This window comes from Haemaphysalis longicornis, unplaced genomic scaffold (assembly GCF_048455015.1).
Source record: "Haemaphysalis longicornis isolate Haplotype H1 unplaced genomic scaffold, Haemaphysalis longicornis Haplotype H1 scaffold_1, whole genome shotgun sequence".
Lineage (NCBI taxonomy): Eukaryota > Metazoa > Arthropoda > Arachnida > Ixodida > Ixodidae > Haemaphysalis > Haemaphysalis longicornis.
The window spans coordinates 312,827,334-312,847,130 of record NW_027526203.1 but is presented as its reverse complement, the minus strand read 5'-3'; the positions used below and the strand labels follow the sequence as shown (position 1 = coordinate 312,847,130).

Genomic DNA, 19,797 nt, shown 5'->3' with positions numbered 1-19,797 from the left:
GAAGTATTAACTCTTTCACATTTCGCGCTGGAGTAAGGTGTTATAGGCAGGAGTGACCTCATATAGACCTCCACTAAAAGCAATTTTTTTTGCGTGTTAACTGCACGTTATCATTCAAGTGAGGCGATCAAACGGAATTCGAGGCCCCACTGCAATCGTGCAGTGATTTGTTTTTGAGTTGGATTAGGTCGGCGGCCACCAATCGCAGAAAAACGATTCTGTGACGTCATAGAAAAGTTCCCGGAAAGTGGCTGGGCAGTTGCCACTGCTTCACATGCTGTCTTTAATATCTCCATTATTTGTTCCAAGTTCGCGCTAAAATTGGTATCGTTGTTATCGGGAAAGCAGTCTTTTCTAATGAACCAAACTTGTATTCTGTCTTCATGGCCACTTCACATAGACATGCAGAAAGAACCCCCATCAGGGCATCGGCAATGGATTAAAGGATGAGCAATTTATTTATTTATTTATTTATTTATTTTGTTCGAAATACCCCTAAAGCACCTCACTCGGAGGGTATCACATAGGGGGTGAGGGACACTAAACAAGAAAACAACGCCAAACAAAGGTATCAACTGTGCCTTTCGGAGAATGTAGGTATGTTAAAAATAAATAAATAAATAAATCAGCAGGTTTGGGGCAAAAAAGTAAATGCAGTATAGCCCACTTATAGCGAACCCGGTTTTAACGAAATTCTGGCTATAAAGAACAAATCTTCGTTTCTCGTCCCCATTTGTAGGCATATATTTTATGTTCAGACATAGCGAAAAACGCATATAACCGACTAATTTCCGTTTTCCGACGTGTTCGTTATAAGCGGGATGGACTGTACAAGTAAATACAAGGCAAAAATACGAAAACCGAATTGACTGAATTGACAAAATCGCTACTGCATTTAAAGTAGATCGAATGTTTATCAAGCGCGGCAAGGGATGTCGCACCACAAAGATCGCCATTGCAGCCAGCAATCGAACCCGTGACCTCGTGCTCAGTAGAGCAGCGCCATCAGCCACTGGCGCGGGTGCCCAGGTCTCTCGTGTATTCAAGTGTTATATTGTAATACAAACAATTAGACTAAATCATCATCCAGACTAGAATGTTTGTCAAAGGGACCGAGACACAGAGGGAGAGAAGGCTCTTTTCGAGGAAAGCAGAGTGCACGGTCTGCCGGCATGTCGTTTACGTGCTACTCTATGGACATGGGGACTCGAGAAATAAAGGCCCCAATGGAAGCAACGCAGAAGAGAGGAAAGAAATGGCGAAGCAAAAGAAAAAAAGAGAAAAAGTATTTAGCGTGTAGATTTGCGCGGATGACGTAAAGAGCAATAATGGTCTCACAGGGTGATGACATCGAGCCTTACAAATTTTCTCAGCGACACCGATGTCATGCAGGTAATGAAATAAATACAGCGGCTAACACTTTCTGCTGAGCTGATAACTATCATCTAAGCAGTAGTTTTTAAGGGAGGAAACTGCGGTTGAGGAACTCGATCTTTTGTGCAAAGGCATTTCTTGATTGGTTATACGCAGGGCACTCCAGTAAGAAGTGCTCAGCTGCTTCCGGCGATCCCGAGTTGTGACAATAAGGGTCTGCTGTTTGGATAAGACGATGGCGGTAGGAATGCCGATAATAATACAAGACGTATTGTACGTCATGAAGAATGAATGCTTCACATACGGTGCTCTATTATTATCAGTACACACACTGTAAGGCCGTTCGCAGCTGCGGAAAGCGGAAAAAAGCGGTAGTAGACGCGCATTTCTCCCCTCAAAGTTACTTTCACTCTTGTACTAAACTTTCATTATACAGGGTGATCAAAGTTAAGTCGACAGGTTTTTTTTAAAAATAGGCACTTAGGTTTACGCGAAGACCATATCTACAGCGAGGTTATGCGCCCAGGGGGACACATAATTAGGAGGTAATTATTAACCTAGGTGGCTTAATTAACTAAAATTGATTAATTATCTTTTTAGTGGCTGCAGTAACCAGACATGTTTGTGTTGGAAAGTTTCTACGCAGTTTCAATTGGCAGAATTCCTCTAGCGCATCCGTAGTCCGAGATATCAAACGGCGAAGTTTAATTGCCGTTCACATGAATACGCATGCTAGAAGTCAAGGCCGACGCATAGCTCCTCCCTTTTGTTCTGTGTTTCGATAGCGGTTCCGAGTACTGCAGATTGCGATAGCGCCAGCCAAGAATGAATGGGTGCCAGTTATCACTTTTTCTTGTGCCCCACCCCTTTGTCGAACTAAACACCGTACAGAGCAGGGAAGTCACAAAAGAGAGGAGCTTTGCGCCGGTGCAGACTGTCTTGCATGCGTAATCATGCGAAGGGCAATTAAACTTCGCCGTTTGATATCTCGCACTACGGATGCTCTGGAAGAATTCTGCCAATTGAAACTGCGTAGAAACACGATTGCGTCGAACTTTCCAGTACAAACATGCCTGGTTACTGCAGCCACTAAAAAGTTAATTAATCAATTTTAATTAATTAAGCCCCCGAAATTAATAACTACTGCATATTTATGTGTCCCCCTGGGCGCATAACCTCACTGTAGAGGTCGTCTTCGCGTAAATCTAAGCGCCTATTTTTTAAAAACCCTGTCGACTTAACTTTTATCACCCTGTATAATCGGGATTGTCAAAATCATTTAATTATTTGTCGTATAATTGGCAGTTTCCCGTTATACCTCGGTGGTTCGGGAGGGTATTGATTTGGGTCTTGTCACTTTTATAACTAACTAATAAATAAATGATATCATGTGCTGAGTGCTGAGACACCTTCTCCCTTTCCTTCGTAAGAAATCGGCACTTCTAATGCGTGCCATCTCTACGAAGGGAATGACGAAAAATGATTGAAATGGGAAGAGATTGTTGCTGAGAGTTGAGGTTAAGTTGAGAACGCCCAACTTAAGGAATTTTTTCGTATAACCGACGACAACGGTGCAGTTACCATGACCCCAAGCGGAATGCATTCAATCGCCTTGCGTACTGTGCGTCGCAAGCGGGAGCGCCATTTTTCATGCCATCAATTTATCTTCCGGGTCGGCAGAAAAGTCGCAACGAAATGCATTGGCCAGTAGTGAAGTAATTACACCACCAACTTCACTCCAAAATGCTGTATGCTCGAAACCATCGTATCCGGCAGCGTTACTTCTGACATTAATGTCGGCCTTTCAAGTTCTTCCCACTTCTATGAACTTACCGCTTATATATACAAAATGGCTATGAGGGCTGCCGTATTATACGTTTTTCCGGTAGTCAAGGCAACACCTGATGGACGAGTGAGAGGGAGAAACTTCCTATCGTGCCAGTCGTATTAGTCGCACAGATCTTTAAACGGTGATGTGGAGACGAAACAAGCACGGCAACTTTGTACTGTTTCACCATGTACGTAAATAAGGCGATGTGTAAAATGTGCTTAGAATGGCAACCTCCTGGTCCATTCTTGTTTTTTGTTCATGTTGCTTCCCGTAATCGTGCCACAAATAGCCGACTGGTTCGTTCTTTATCATCTTAAATCATCGCTGTGCCGAGGCAATTACCGTGCCTGGCCATTTGAAGAGGCTTGACTACTCAGTTTGGTTTCCCTGTTGGCATAACTATAGTGCATTGCTTTAATTCTAAAGAATAATGATCAACTTTCTTCAACTGCGAAGTTTCTGAGGAAGCTACAGAGCTTTCCTTTGTAGCCCTATGGCTGCATTTTAGATGGATAGAAAGTTCTTCGCCGAAACTTTCTCCACCAAGGCTTGGGGGCTTCCCCTGGGCTGGTTGTCTAACGACTGACAGGCCGTGCGGGGAAGTGGCTTGGACGGAACACGATGTAATTAGAGCCGGACTACGCCCAGGCTGAAAGTGTTGTTTTTACGCCAACGTTTTCGTATATCTTTTTCATCGACCCGACGTAATCATCCATTTTGTTATGAATTTATTTATTTCATATTATTCACGGAAGGTATTGCGGGCGGGGGTGATAAGAGACAACGCCAAGCATTACATGCCAATATGGGATCAAACTTTCCGTCTTGCTCCGCTGGTTATAAATTACGCCTTACGGAGATGGTAGCGACTTCGTTATGAGCACTGGTGTGGCATACATGAGCGATATGCTGGTAGCGCGGACAGTCCGCGTCACAGTCTAAGTGGAATGCGCACGTGGCTCTCGTCAAGCGGGATTGTCGCAGTTGAGCAACAGAGCGACGTCTTCGGACCGTCTCACGCAATGACCTTAGGGTATGAATGGCGGCAACTCCTGGCGTCTGGGAAAGGCGGCCTCAAAGGGTTTGACCTTGGCCAACGTTGCGAGGGGCAGCACGGGAATGAGAAACCACGCGTTCGCCACCAGCTGTGACGTCGTCATTTCGTTCTCTCGGTCGTTTCAGAGGCATACCATAGAGGGCATAAATCAGCCTGTTTGCTTTTTGGCGCAACAGCAGCGGGCATGCTGGGTCTGCGAATCAGACCAACCCCTACGACGTGGCATCAGCCATGTTGACAGCTTTTACGTCAGGATGTGTAACTAAAGCCAAGGCAAATGGCTCAAGATCACGAGATATGGCTACGTCTTCAACGAGCGTCTGCAATTACTGTTGTGAAAACGGCTAGGCGAAAACTATGCTATGATTAACGTTCCACAGAAGCGGCACGCTCTTTTTTATTCCGAGGACGGATTGAAACCGCCTTTTCATCTTAATATTCCTTTTTCTTTCCGGCCCTTATCCGTTAAGCTTCGTTCAACTCCTTAAAAGTGCTAAGAGATAAAGGCTTTGAGAGTCAAGAATATGGCTTCGTTTATTTTGTCTTCAAACTGAAGAAAGCCGTCCTACCCGTGCGGATAATGAGTTCGGCCTAATTAAATGCATTTTGCTTGATCTTGTGTTTGTATATTATACTTGCTCCGTAACATGGTAATTACGAAACTGCCTAAAATTGTGCTAATAAAATTTTTGTAATATAAAGCGGCAGTACACGCGCAAGCTACGACTCAACATCTCTTGGCAACTGTATCCAGAAGTTCCCAGAACGGATATTTCACCTCAAGTCAGATAATGCGGCGGCTACTTGCTCTCAGCGGGTGTTGCCGACTCTGTACTGTATGTGCCAGATGAAGCGACAAGCGCCTTCTTGGTTTTTAAAACGTGCTTAGAAGTGTTTTTAAGGCTCCTCTGTCCTAACTCCAACAACTGGGTTGGTCGAGGTTGAACTGACGAAATGGTCGTCGACAAGAAAATACCCAAGCTAGACGCTTTGGCGCGACCACGCGCCTTAGGAGAGCTACGTCGTCTATTAATTAAGAGCGACAGTTAACGACAACCGAAGGTTGCGGTTACGAGATCTTGCGACCGTTTTTATGGCGGCTTTGCGCCCTGCTAGACTAGCAGCATGCATGCTCTCAAACAAACGCTCATTGTCCTCTGATCTCTCCTGCAGTGCCTGGAGATGGCGGTAGTCAGCTGGAGGCCAAGCTCAACAAGACTCAGACCGTTCACTATTTCTGCGAGAGGACGACGGCCGACTACTTTGACCTCTGGGTCAACCTTGAGCTCATGGTTCCATATGTGCTCGACTGCTGGGTCGACAACATGAGGTGCGCATACCCAGTTTCAGGGTGTTGTTGGGGAAAGTGTTACTTTGGCGGTTCTTACGGCGTCTGCGTGCGTGCGTGTGAGAGAGAGCCAGGTATTATTCAGTTAACATCTTTAAAAGTAAAGTTTAGAACATTTTATATGGTTTGTTCACAAACATTTGTATTTGCTAGAGTAATTTCTGATAAATTTAAGGCCTTGAAGGTATTGTTAGTGTAGTGTAAACAATCATATGTTGCTCAGTGAACCTCATTAGGAGTTAAATTTTCATAAACCCAGAAACATGTTTTTGAACATCTGCAGGAGTATTTTTTTAGGTGAAAACCAATGCGACAACATTACGGGACTGAGCAATATCAAGGAAAATGCTAAACACGTTTAAATATTCTTTGTACTCTTGGTCTGAAGTTTTCGAGAAGAATACCCCCTTCAGTCAGCCTCGAAGACAAAGGCATGGGCTCTCCAAATTTCAATACTCAAGAAAGGCTTGTGCAGGGGTGAAACGCATCGATCAGCATGACTTTGGTTATGCGCTCGACAAAAGCAATAACATATCTTAACGTAGCTTCGTAGCGGCCAGAGGGCGAGAAGACGAGTGCTTTTGTCTTCTGGTTTTGTTGTCTATTGGCAGTGTCAAGGTATATATGTCAATGTTCTTTTGAGTAAAGAATCACATGTAGTTCAGCGCTTTGTCCCGCGTCTTTCTTTCTTGGTTTTCCTCGCTACGTTAGTTGTTAACCCCTTTAAAGATGCTTTACCAACTGGACAACCAAGCCATCCTTCTGAACATCAACAGTTTGAGCTGGGCGAGGATCAGTCGATCGGTCACCCAAATTTGTATTTATTTACATACGATGTACCCCAGTTGCCCGTCACATGACACGTTAAATTCGATTTTACCCGCCACACCTTTCCGCCTGCCGTTTATCCGAATGTGCTCGGTGCACTTAAATTTCCGGGTGGGATAGAGAGGAGAATTCAGCTCGCGTGGAAGTCGATAGCTATTTAGTGACCTCACAACCTCGAATGTCGGCACTAGCTCGGGATGCATGATGTGTTGCACACGGAAACAGTGGAATTGCGATTATAATTAAGTTCAACATTGCTTGCTTTTTTTCTTTATGAATGGAGGGGTGGTATTGAAGTGGCAGTGCCGTTATTTAGTACAAAGTGTGGCTGGAATGTTTGCTTCCTCGAGGAAATGTAATGCCGATTGGTCATTTAGGACGGCTGTGTCTCACTCGCAGGCTGGTGTACGACCGCAAGACGAGGACCACGAGTTCTCCAGAAGGGGTGCACATTCGTGTTCCCGGCTTTGGCAACACGAGCACCGTAGAGTGGCTGGACCCCAGCCAGGTGTCGCCCAGTGAGTATAGGCGCATACCGGCCGTTCAATGGCACAGTGACGCCCGTACGGTATATGCGACAGTGAAGTAAGAACGCTGTCCTAAAGAGCCCTGCAGTGGTAGCGATAAGCGCTTTCCCTCTTTCTTTCGTGCAGCAGAGCCTATCGAATGCGTGCATTTATTGCTGTAACTGAAAGGAAGCTAGGCGGTATTGGCGGTATTGCTGGTGCGACATCAGTCATACACTCAAACAATTCTCGTACTTTGACGAACACTGATAAAGAGAGAAAAAATTATTGAAGGGGCGTCCAAGTGATTTGCATTGAGCAGAAATATTTGGTTAGGGTCATGACCACCAAATAACGCTAGACGCACTTATTGACCACCTTGTAGAAGCACTGGAGATGTTGGAAAAGTTGAGAAAGTGTTGTAGGACGCTTTAATGCTCCAAAAAATGTAGATTTAATATGAGAGGAAAGGTAGATGTACTGGGTTCAAAGTTAAAAACAGCAACAGAGGCTTCCCTTCACAGTTTAATTACCGCCGCCGGATGTTACTCCGCAATGCCAGAAATAGTCCGGCACCGGAGTTTAGTTCTCCTAAACCACTTGCACAAAAGGCTAAGAAAAAAACAAAAAACGGCGATTTATTTATTGTTACGGGTGGGAAAGATTGGGATTGCACTTCTAGGAGTAGTTCTTAGGGTAGTTCTTCCAGCAGTTAAAACCAAATCTCGGCACACGGAATCAGCTAATATTAGCTCGCAAAAATGTGCAAACTGCACACAAGTAAAACGGGTATTTTTCTGTTTTCTTGCAGCCGCATACTTTACCAGAATCGTGGAGGCGTTCATTGCTCTGGGCTACGAGCGTGGTATCAACATTCGTGGAGCTCCGTACGACTTTAGAAAAGCACCAAGTACGTACTTTGTATTTAGCTCAGCGAAAGTGTCTGATATATGAAAAACAAGCATGGCTGTTGGTTTGGTTCACTAAGCAATAAAAATTGTTTGCTTGTTTTATCCCTGTTTTATGTAGCTTTACCCAAAGTCAAGCTACTTCCTCTTGTTTATTCTCATTCGGTGGCATTCAAACTAGTTTCCTCGTTGACTGCGTGGCTAAAAAGCGAAATCTATAACTAATTGCATAGTTTTCCCATGTTATGAATTCAGAAACACAGCGTTCTACCTTTTCTTGGCTCAATCAACCTTTGATTTGTTCCGGACTTTTTGAAGTAGACGTATTCTCTTAAATCAAATGGTTGACAATATTACCACAATACCACCAGAATGTGCACTGATCTGAACTGCAGATTGAAGCACGGTTTCTGTCGCAGATGAGCTCGGCACATACTTCGAGCGTCTCCACGCACTCGTTGAGGAGACGTACACGACGAACGGCGAGATGGGCGTGATCTTTGTGTGCCACAGCATGGGTTGCCCCAACTTGCGCTACTTCTTGAGTGGCAAGCCGCAGGCATGGAAGGACAAGCACATTCGCGCTCTGGTCACCCTGGGGGGTGCCTGGGGTGGCGCAGTAAAGGCACTCAAGGCGTACGCGTCAGGTGAGTTCTGCTCGGGGCAAGTCATCACAGGAATTCCACACTGCTCATGAAGGGGAACAGGGACTGACGAGACAGTCATGAGTTTGGCGTCACCTTACTATTCGCTGTATGGCGATGTCAGACACCACTAAAATTAGTGGACTTAATTGGGCCTACAAATATTGTATTGGTTTCTAACGCCTTAACTTGTTAGGGTTGCAATACTGGCAGATTGATAATTGGGTATAGTTATAAATGAGACTTACCAGGGCACTTGCTAGTTGTATATGGTAATGAACGAAATCAAACCAAGCAGCGTTACTGACTCCTCAGACGGGTCAAATGTGGCACATTTTACTTTAAGATACATGCATTAAAACTCGAGTTATGGCCATTTATGGCCGTTAGGAGAATTCAAAATTTCAAAATATGGCTAGACTCACTTATAAAGCATGGAACTTGATGAAATTGGGCATGCTTATAGGCTATTTTCCGCAGCCCAAATGTGAGCTAGTCGGGTTTAGTATGTTTTAGCGAAAGTTCTTTAGAACGACCATCTTGTGCTACCGTAGGCAACTACATCTACATGTGCTACATCTTGTGCTACCTCAGGCAACCATGGGCTAGAGGAGCGATCTCACTTTTGCTGACATCACCGTAAATGCGACTCTCGCTGTGAAAATCTGGACATGGCTCGTGGTTGGAAAGAGTCAGTCACCAAAGTATTCTTCAAAAGGCATTAGCGTCCAAGCTAAAATCATGCACATGGAGGGCATTCACGTGATATAAGCTTGAACACTGGCGTATTGACACGTAAATGTTTACTCTCTGGCAAAGGAGATTATAAATCGATGATGCAGCAGATCTGGTTATATGCTTAACAATATGGTTCCGTTAAGTATCTCCGTGGACAATATTGATTTGGAAGATCTTCACATTTAAAAGTAATCCCAAAACTATTGTTTTGAAGAGCATTCACATTTACTACACAGTTGAATGGTGTAACAAAACCACAGAAAAATATACACTTTCAGAATTAGGCGAAATGCTGGATCACCAATTCAACATTTCCTGTCAGGTGTATACGACAAAATGGCCCCGGACAAAATGGCCCCGGAAAAAATGGTCCCGGATTATATGACCCCAAGTGAAAACCCGTACAAAATGGTCACAAGTCAATCCTTTGACCCCGTAAAAAGTCTTCGATATTTGTAGCGATTACTTTCTAGGTGAGTGATGGAAATAGCGGAATCTTGCGAATGTTTTAGCATTATTCTTGGAAGTTTCAAGGCGTTGAATGTAGCTGCAGCAAGATGCTAAGGCGTTCAGTATGCACATACTGCATGTTTTCATGCGGGTGTAGGCCCGTTCGTCACATGGCGTTTTGTCTTGGGTCGATATGTAATAGGTCATATGGTCATATAGGGTGATTCACGTGGGAAACTTCGTCAGGGGGGCGTGAAGACAAATTTGGTTTTTATTTCCTGCTTATTATTATTTGTTTTGTTTTCAGAAGCCACAATATAGTCTTCAGTGAGGTACAATGGGCCGCGATCCGACGTGGCTCATATTCGGCTACACTGTGCTGGCATGTTCTATTGCTGCGGAAAATATTTTGTATCAATAACTGCTACTGTAGTATTGTTAATTAGTGTGGACACCTCTCATAACTGAGCCCGGAAGGGCTCATGATAGCACTTAAAAAATCTTTACCAGTCAAAATTGTTACTTTCGTCTTGCGAACATCCCCTTGCCTGCAGACTAAATGCAGCGTCTATTCGTTAACCTTGATGCGAGTGTAAAAATAACCGTCGTGCAAAAGTATAGCACCAGCTCTGTTGGTCGTTATTACATAGCAGTCAAAATCAAGAGTAATATCATGCACAAAAATGACCTCTATTTATACAAAGCAGACCTTGGTCATGCTAAAGTAGAGTCAGAATTCCTTCCTATGAGCAAGAGAAAATCAGCCCGCCCAAACCGGGGGGCCGGAGGATTAATTCTCACTCCTCTTCCAGGACGTTCACTCTGGGAGGTCAGCACCCTCTTCTGCAACCTCACCTGCCTCGCTTACCGCTTCCCTTTCTTGGAGAATCTTTCTTCACTCCCCCTTCACACCAGCAGGCCTATGCCAAAACGCCAAGTGACGAACGGGCCGTATCCCGGCTAGGGCGGCTAGCATGAAAAAATATAATAACAATATTCAATCAATCAATCAATCAATCAATCAATCAATCAATCAATCAATCAATCAATCAATCAATCAATCAATCAATCAATCAATCAATCAATCAATCAATCAATCAATCAATCGATCGATCGATCGATCGATCAATCAATCATTTATTTGCGTGCCCAGGAACAGCCGGGGGGCCTTTGTGCTGGCGCACAGAAACAAAAAAAAACACACAAAACAAGATGTAGATATCTCGCAAAGAAAAAAAAAGTATGGGGGTATCAGTGGTAAGAGACGACGAAAACCACACATTTTGACATAAACACACACAAACACACACACTTACAAGCAGCCATTTAGACACACAAGTAATGCCTAACAGTGAGGCATAATAATAGTAATAATAATAATAATAATAATAATAATAATATTTAAGTGCAAGGAAACATGCCATAAGTTACGAACTAATGTGGGCGAACTGATTAACCGCGATAATTTGCACCAAAATGCTTTGCGCGCTTCCAGCTGATGTGGGTTTCCACTCGGGTTTCCACTCGGGGCCATATAGGCTCCGGAACGATCGCCGGGTGGCGCTGCACTCTCCCCTCGGCGGGAGCACGCGGTGGCTTCCGCCGCTTCGGCACGTGCTTTTCTCGCTGCGCGCGTGCTGCATTTATCGCGCTACGGTGAGGTCCGGGTAAAATTTTCTTTCGACTTATGAAAGCATACACGTTAGCACGTGTCCAGCAAGTTCGGTTTACACGTAGAGTAGCTACTGCGTCCATTTTTTCCGGTGCTCGTCTTGTCGTCTGCTACGCGCCGCTCGAACGGCGGAGTGCCCCGGTGGTTTCACGGGATAAAGCGTGCTCTTGGGTGGTCGTCAGCTGCCGTCTTTTTGTCGTCCAGGCGAGAGCTGTGCAACTTGTCAGAGCGCATTTTTCTCTTGTTTGTTACTTTCTTCACGTGCTCCCACTTTGAACATCCGGATTTTATAGACGACAGAAACATTGAGGCTTACAAGAATTCCCGTTAATTCATTGTTTCTAATCCTTGAAATGATCAGCTGACTCCTATGAAAGACGCATTGAAAAGGCACATGCTGTTAAAGGAGTGCGCTGACAACACCGCATTTCTATTTTGCTTATCTTTGAAGGAATTTTGTTCGCAACGTTCGTCCCACAGATTGACCCGCTGGGAGTGAGGGTGATACTGCGGCGGGAACAACAGAACATCTTGTCAGGACTCGGGACTCCGCAAACGTTCCACGCCTGTTTTCTGTTATGTTTCCGTGTTTTATGACCATGTAGACACTGCTGCGACAAAACATGGTTGCCTTGTGTGCAGCAAACAAAACTGCTATAAGCTGGGACGGATTCAGATAGATTTTTGGCCTTTTGTTGTTGTTCTCGCCGTCTGCACAAAAAAGAAAGGCAGAAGGTGCAGCTGGTACGCGTGCGATGCATTTGCGCCTGTGCAGTGTTGCCACGTGCATAAACGAAAACATGTGGCCCTTCAGTCGTGCACGGCATCGACCAAAGAGTGGAGAACAGCTGTGGCGCGTCCAGAACAGCTTGGCTCCCAAGGCTGCCTCCGCTGCTTTTGGTGCTAATCAGAGAAGGAAAGCTAAATGGAAAAAAAGGGATTTTGCAGAAGAGAACACTAGTTCTCTGTTGCTCGGACTGCCTGGAACTGGATAGGGGGTGGGGGGTCCTCCCCTCTATACTTTTTTAATGCATGCTGCCAATGATTGTTTTCCGCTATAATAAATGAAATTAGGAGTTGTTTAGCTGGCGCCGTTCGACATCGTCCATATATAACACAATTGGTTGACATTTTGCATGGGTGAAAAAAAATAGTTTCTAGCGATTTTAGCTCTGGTCCGTCTTGTCATTGTGACTTGTGTTCTGGACGGGATTGCTGCGTTGTTCGTTTTTTCCCCACATTTACAAATACTGGTAATTAAAAGAGGTATACACCAAATTCTGTATATTAATAGTAATTGAAAGTTATACGCCACAAGCTGTTCTGTTGTTTCCGCGAACTGTCACTCTAACCCATACTTGTACTCCAAGCGGGTGACAAACATTGCGAACAAAAATTCCTTCAAGGACAAGTAAAATGGAAATGCGGCGCTGTCAGCGCACCGCTTAATTAGCGTGTGCCTTCCTAATGCGTTTTTATAAGATGCAGCTGATTGTTTCAAGAGTAAGAAATAACCTATTACCATACTCAATCACGTTTATCTTACATTTCTTGCAAGCCTCAGTGTTGCTGCAGTCCAGAAAATCCGTATGTCCGAAGCGCGAGCACGCGAAGGGAGTAACAAACAAGAGAAAAGTACTCTGTGACAAGCTGAACAGCTGTCGCCTTGCAGACGAAAAGACAGCAGCCGGCGACCACCGAACAACGCGTTTCCCCCCTTAAAATCGTAGGGGCAGTCTGCTGGTCGAGCGGCGGGTCTGTAGCAGACGACAAGACAAACGTCGACAAAAATGAACTCAGTAACTACTCTACGTTTAAACCGAACTTGCTGGACACGTGCTGACGCGTATGGTTTCATAATTCAAAAGAAAACTTTACCCAGCCCTTTTCCTAGCGCGAAAAATGCAGCACGCGAGCAGCGAAAAAAGCACGTGCCAAAGCGGCGGCAGCCCCCGCGTACTCCCGCGGAGGGGAGAGTACAGCCAGAGTCGCTGCCTTCGCCCGGCAAACTTTAGCTTCGCCTCCCTATTGTCCGGAACCATTTTGCCCAGGACCCTATTGTCCGGATCCCCTTCCTGCCAACACGGCTTGCTGTATGCGTGGAAACGAAGACTGCATGTGAATAAAGAATGTACGGGGACTCGAATTAGGCTTACTGAACACACGTTGAGCAAATAATTGTTAGTTTATCTGCCATAGCAATGGTGAACTATACAATGTTTTAGGGAAAAACTTGATAAATTTGTTGACATCACAAGTCAACAGCCGATTTTAGTGTTGCTGTCATCAGTCAGCCATGGCACAATAAATACAGGTCTGACATGGTGCTGCACACATTTAGGGTATACATATAGTGCAAATATGACCAGCGCGGAAAAACTGCATGTAAGATTAGGAAGAGACACAGATGGACGTTGTGTTTCTAGTCTTTTGTTCTGTTTTTTTTTCTCACACACGCTGTTCAACTTTGCTTCGAGGTCATGAACGAACTAACTCGCTCCAGAGTGTTTCTTTAATAGTGCGGGTTTAAATCTCGGAGGAGCATACATTTTATTACTGCATGCGATTTTGTTATGTTTGCCTTAGGGACAGACAACCGCTTTTTGTGGGGCGCAATCTAGCTCATATGAACGCCAGCGTTTTATATAGTGAAAAATAAATTGGTGGAAATAATTTTAATGTGGCGCTAACCTTTTTGAAGTCTGAAAGGTGGCGCCATGCAGTGGGTTGACGTGACACTACCATACGTGTACAAACAGCTCCGTCAGTTTCAGTGCGTGATTAAAAAAACGCATAAAGGAATAGGAAAGACTGCACTGTACTATTGTTTTAACTGAGGACAAGTTTTTGAATATCTCTTTTCATCTCACGTACAGTGTAAAGTATATTGCTGCGCTGTTATGGTTGTTATGGTTGCCAGCGTTCGTTTTGGCAGCATACGTAAGGTTGGTAAATATAAAAAAGAATTCTTTCAAAATCGTTTGAAAACAGCGCGGAAGACGGGAGTGAGCAAGTAATAGACGACACAAGCGCTGACGAACAACTGAGCGATTTAATTCGCAAGAAAATATATACATGAAAAACTAGGGGAAGAGAAGGAAAAAATACGAAATAAAATTTTGACAAAAAAAGGTGATAGCAACTGAATAGTAAGTGTGACAACGACAATCTTTGCTCAGTCCCATCTTCCGCGCTGTTTTCAAACGATATGATGTACCAACAAGCCCTTCAGTTCACCCTTTTGCAATTTATTTCTTTCAAAATGTCCTAGTGCCCTATCAGGGAAATCGTTTGGGATCAAGGTGTTTTAATTGGTGCCCTTTCATTTGGGATAGAGAGCGTATACTCCAAAAAATCGATTTTCTGTCCCTTTGAAATTGTTACGGTGTTTCACACAGCACATACTGTGTCCCCATTGCCCTTACCAGAAATATGGCGGGAAACAATATCAGTTATAAGTGCGCACGCACGCACGCATGCACACAAACACACACACGTACGCACGCGCGCACGCACCCCCCCCCACACACACACACGCGCACGCACTCACGCACGCACACACGCACTAGAATATATTCTACAGCATGCCGTTACACGCATGAAATCCAAGCGTGAAACCTTCACAACAAGAGGAAATACCGTAGATGTAGATCGCACGTCTAAGATAAGTAGGGAAGTAATTCATCATTAAAAATGCTAAGACTGTCAGCCACATGGCTGGCATCAACGTTAACATTCACTGTGCCATCATGGGCCCAGGCGAGAACCTTGGCGTCGTGGTCATCAACCCGCTGTCGGTGCGGCTCGAACAGCGGTCGGCGCCTAGCTTGGCCTACATGCTTCCCAACCACCGCTACTGGAACGAGTCCGAGGTGCTGGTGAAGACGATGAACCGCAGCTACGGCCTGTCCGACTATGAGGCGTTCTTCAATGACATCGGCTTCCCCGACGGCTTCGAGATGTACAAGGACACGCGGCACTACATTCTCAACGACGCTGCGCCGGGTGTAGAGGTCCACTGTCTGCATGGCCGAAACATCAGCACGATTGAAAGGTGCGCTTCCGTCAGCACACATATGGGGGACCGCGTGGGTGGCCGAGAAAGACTGGGTTGAACCCCGCTCTATCACTGCCCATTAGGACAACTGAATTTTTTCATGAAAAGCAATTTAATTTATGCAAATTTCCATTTGATCCCGGTTCCGTGTAGTTGGCTGTAGCAGCTCGATATCTTCTTGAAGTACCGGCGGAATGCTCAAGTTTCTGCCCCTTTGTCAGCAGGTAGGCTTTACTTCGCAGCCAATCCTAAAATACCATGCGGCGAATGATAGTTTTAGAATTGACTTAGATGGCTACTTCCTGCAAAGCAGTAAAACACGTGCTGCTCCTGAAAGCTTTAGCGCAAATGCTAATATTTGACTGTCACCTTATTTTCCCACAGAGCTTTTGCAGTTTCGAAATTGTATTTGTATCGCTTTTAGCAACTTGATCGGGACATTAAGTGCAAAAATTAGGGCTTGTGGATGACACTGACCCCATACTGAGCTACAAATAATGCATGCTTTTTTGTTGAAAGGGCTGAATGAATTGTGGGCTTTTCTTGACGCAGGCAGACCAACGCATGACCTTTTCTTTTGAACTTGAGCACCAGGAAAATCATTTTTGTAGCTCAAAATGCACTAAAGTAATGTGCTAATGAAGCCAAGCTTCCTTGTGAGCACATGCCTTCACTTAAACCTGGGTCAGGGGCAGCAGAATTCTTGGTAATGGCAAAGTGGATTGTGGAGTGATATACCATGTCACAGAATTAGCATGTATTCCAGTATACCTTGCCATTCGATCCCCAGGAAGCGGTGTATTTAAGGGGAGGTTTTGAGGGCCAGTACATTTACTTCGGTACATAGCTACTTGAGTGGGAGTGCAGGTTTGGAGGGGCCGAATGAACTCTGACGGCCACGCAGGCTTTTCGCGGTCTCTATCTTGGATCCCGGATCCATCACGATTAAGCAAGTTTTGAAGTGCCGTTAAAGTTGCTGTAAGCTTATTGAATCTTAAAGTAGTTCTGGAGGAATGTACATATGCGTCTGAGCGACTAGTTACTATAATGGAGAAAATTTCTGCCCTACTCCCATATATGCCCCCTTATTTGTCTATACTACATCGAAAAACAAACATGTTTAGCTGTAAAAGTGTTCAAATAGCCCATATGCCACCCTCTAAAGAAAGTCTCGAGCCGCGAAAAATTGAATTGTGTGTAATATTTTTAAAGATTACATTGGGGGAGTCCGGAGTGAAAAGCTACCAGTTCGGCAGCTTGCCAATGCCACGGATACTTCTTTTGGGAATAGAGCTCGTGGAATAGCAGAAGCAATAAAACAGTAATGAAATCTGAGTAGCGCTTCCGGAAAGAAATAACTATTACAGTAACGAAATAATAACCACAACAATGAGGGTTCAAATATATATGGTTCGCCTCAGTGCACCTGAGTAACCAAACGCTGCATCCAAATGAGCAAATCGGGCGAAATACAAAGCCCACGTACAGTTTAGTTCAAACACTTGATCTCCATCGTTGCATCCAGCAATTCAAAACGTCATCTTTAATTGAGTAATTCACGGTGTAAACCACACTTTTCAGGGAAAGCCATGCTGCACTCGTAAAAATACCGGTGCATCTGCTTCACCACGGTACACCTGAACGCCCAATCATTGCAATCAAAGGGACAAAATTAGGCCAGTGTGGAAACCAAGCATACGATTTCATCAAAAATGTAGCCTGCGCTTTGACACTGGGCGTTGTGAGCATGATATTTTTGGCATTGTGTGATGGCAGAGCCAAGATCAGATTTGAGGGAAATGTCTGGCATCTGTGTTACCATATTTTATCTCTTGCACCCGTGGATTGGTCATACTAGGGCAGTGAGGAAAAGTAGGTCCGCAGAAGTGTTCTGAATGCAGGCAACATCATTGGCTTACTATGCCCCTTTGATCGCGACGATTATTCATTCATGTGCGTTGCAGTGATATAGGCTCACGGATATTTTGAAGGGGCCCCGCAGCAGGGCTGGAAAACGCTGTCTTTCTCCTGTGCCTGGAAGCATTGCGAAAACCCCATTTATCCCCATCACAGGAGAGCACTCAGTGGTTTGCTTGCTGCACCAGATGCTTCGCTTTAGTCTCTGTTTAGCATTTGTTGGGATATTTTTGACGCGGATATCGAATGCTTTTATGGCTGCACCTGAGAAGTATCTGACTGATAGTGACATTCTTGCTTTTGTGAAGTCCCATAGACATGTCGGGAGGTTTGCCTTTGTCGAAATCGGGTACGAGATAGAAATCTTGTGAGCCATTTTTTCAAGATATCATTTCGGCGTAGGGTAGTAATATTTGGCCCAGATATCTGTGGCCAACTGATCTTGCGCAGTGCACAGCCATCAAAGTAATCAAAATACAACCCACAAAAGTCCTTTCTTCATTTCTTGTACTCGCATATAATGAAGTCTTGGTTAGGGTTGCATAGGATGCTATATGTAGAAAAGTTTTGAAGCCCTTCGGGTATCAGTTTAGGTCCAGGTGGAAGAAGTACTTCGGTGGGATGTGAGTGAAAAGCGCTCAGAGCTGCAGCAGGAGAGAGCTGATTAATAAGTTGGTGCACGGCGGCGTTGCTTGCAGGATCGAGTACCACCGTGCAGGCTTCCCGGACATCCAGCCCGAAGTGATTTACGGCGATGGCGATGGCACTGTAAACCTGCGCAGCCTCCAAGGCTGCCTGCGATTCCGTAGCGGCCAGAGCCAGCCCGTGTACGAGAAGACGCTGGACAATGTGGAACACATGAGCATCCTTTACGACTTGACAGTCATTGAATACATCAAGACTCTCGCCCTGGGAAACTGATTTGTGCTAAAAATTGAGAGGCGAAAGAGGTGTAGCAATGTTGGTCATATACACGTAACTCGTGTAACCCACCTGACAACTCGCATGGCAGCGTAGGCTGATCGACCACCGACGACTGCAGCGTACTTATCTGCACAACACGTATGCTGGAACTGTGTAGTGTGAACACGGTTCAGTCCCTTGGCATCGCCGGCTTACCATCTGTAATGCTTGTTGCGCATGCATAATTGTTTCTAAGGTGAACAAATGTGAAAACACCTTCCAATACAGCATCGCTTACTGGGTCATCAATATTTTTACCGTTTTAGCATGGAATTATTGTTCCAAGAATTGGCCGGACTCGGTATCTTGTGATGAATTATGTGAGAGGTCTGATGTTTCACTTTTCGCACAGCTGCTTCTTGTACATCTTGTATGGTTTGTAAAAGATCGCATCTTATGGTCAACCACACTTTGTGTGGTTGCGCACCATTGCGTGCCGTAAACTGTGCTTTGAGTGCTGTTTCATTTGTGTACTTGCTGCACAATTCAGAAGTATTTCCAATCCGCAATTTTCCAAAGCAGTCAAGTATCGTCGGGCACAGAAGCGCGCATCAGTTGCTTTTATAATTTCCGTTTCATTCTAGGAAGGTTAAGAGATAATTTGCGGTCTCTTAGTGGGTATTTATGTCATACTTTGTGCAGATGTGAAACTGTCATCGCTTTCCAGGCTAAAACGACGAGAAATTGAATGGGCAGTTATTTATTGCTCCGTTCACCGGAGGAAAAGAACACATTACCACGTAGAAAAGCCAATCCCACTTGAATTTGTGTAAGCAATGGAAGTGTGAGGGCAATATAAAATAGAGTTACTAGGAAGAGTTTTTCTCATTGGTTTAAATAAGCGCAGTGAAGAAAATGCGCTGTTGTAGCCAAAAACAAAACAAAAAAAAAACGCCTTTACACGCAGAAAATATAGCAGTCCTGTCCGGTGAATCTGCTCAGAAATACTCTAGAGGGAAATACTTACTTGGCGCGATTATTGTAGCAAATCTCGCTGCTTGTGATGCACTGTGTGCTATTGAGCTGCACAACCTGTGAAGGCAGATCTTGCACTAGTTTGTGCGTTACTAACTGTAATATTTTGTATAGGCAAGTAGCATCAGATGTGACATCTTATTATTTCAATGTTTTTTCTTGTTTTTCACGGTTGACTGTTTTTGTTGTGATTTCACATCGTATACCGCATGTTTTTGTTGGGGCCTTAATGTCAACAAAGCCAGTCGTGAGAATCATTTATTTAAATCTTGTAGGTTCAGAATTACACTCATATAGCCTGCCCTTACCTCGGCGATTTCTTTGAATGCCACGTAGTCAAAGGTATTTACAAGGCTAAAACACCAATCACAGCAACGAGAATGACGTAGGGCAGACAGCAATGTGGACATACATATCTATCCCCCACATACTTTCCTTGTTTGCCAGTTTTCGCTTCCATGAAGATTGCTGGCTTTGCGCCTCCGCCGGAATGGTTGCTGGAATTGAATTAAACCCACATTTGAATGCA

General features: G+C 44.6%; 1 protein-coding gene across 1 annotated transcript in view; it reads left to right on the top strand.

The window, feature by feature from the left end:
• LOC144150095 (lysosomal phospholipase A and acyltransferase-like) overlaps nt 1-19,797 on the top strand; it is a 35,846-nt gene extending 16,049 nt beyond the window's left edge. The window contains exons 2-7 of the mRNA XM_077681911.1: nt 5,436-5,592; nt 6,838-6,956; nt 7,756-7,854; nt 8,272-8,499; nt 15,116-15,410; nt 18,029-19,797. Coding sequence (XP_077538037.1) covers nt 5,436-5,592; nt 6,838-6,956; nt 7,756-7,854; nt 8,272-8,499; nt 15,116-15,410; nt 18,029-18,251 — 1,121 coding nt within the window. The 3' untranslated portion in view covers nt 18,252-19,797. The remainder of the gene's footprint in view (nt 1-5,435; nt 5,593-6,837; nt 6,957-7,755; nt 7,855-8,271; nt 8,500-15,115; nt 15,411-18,028) is intronic.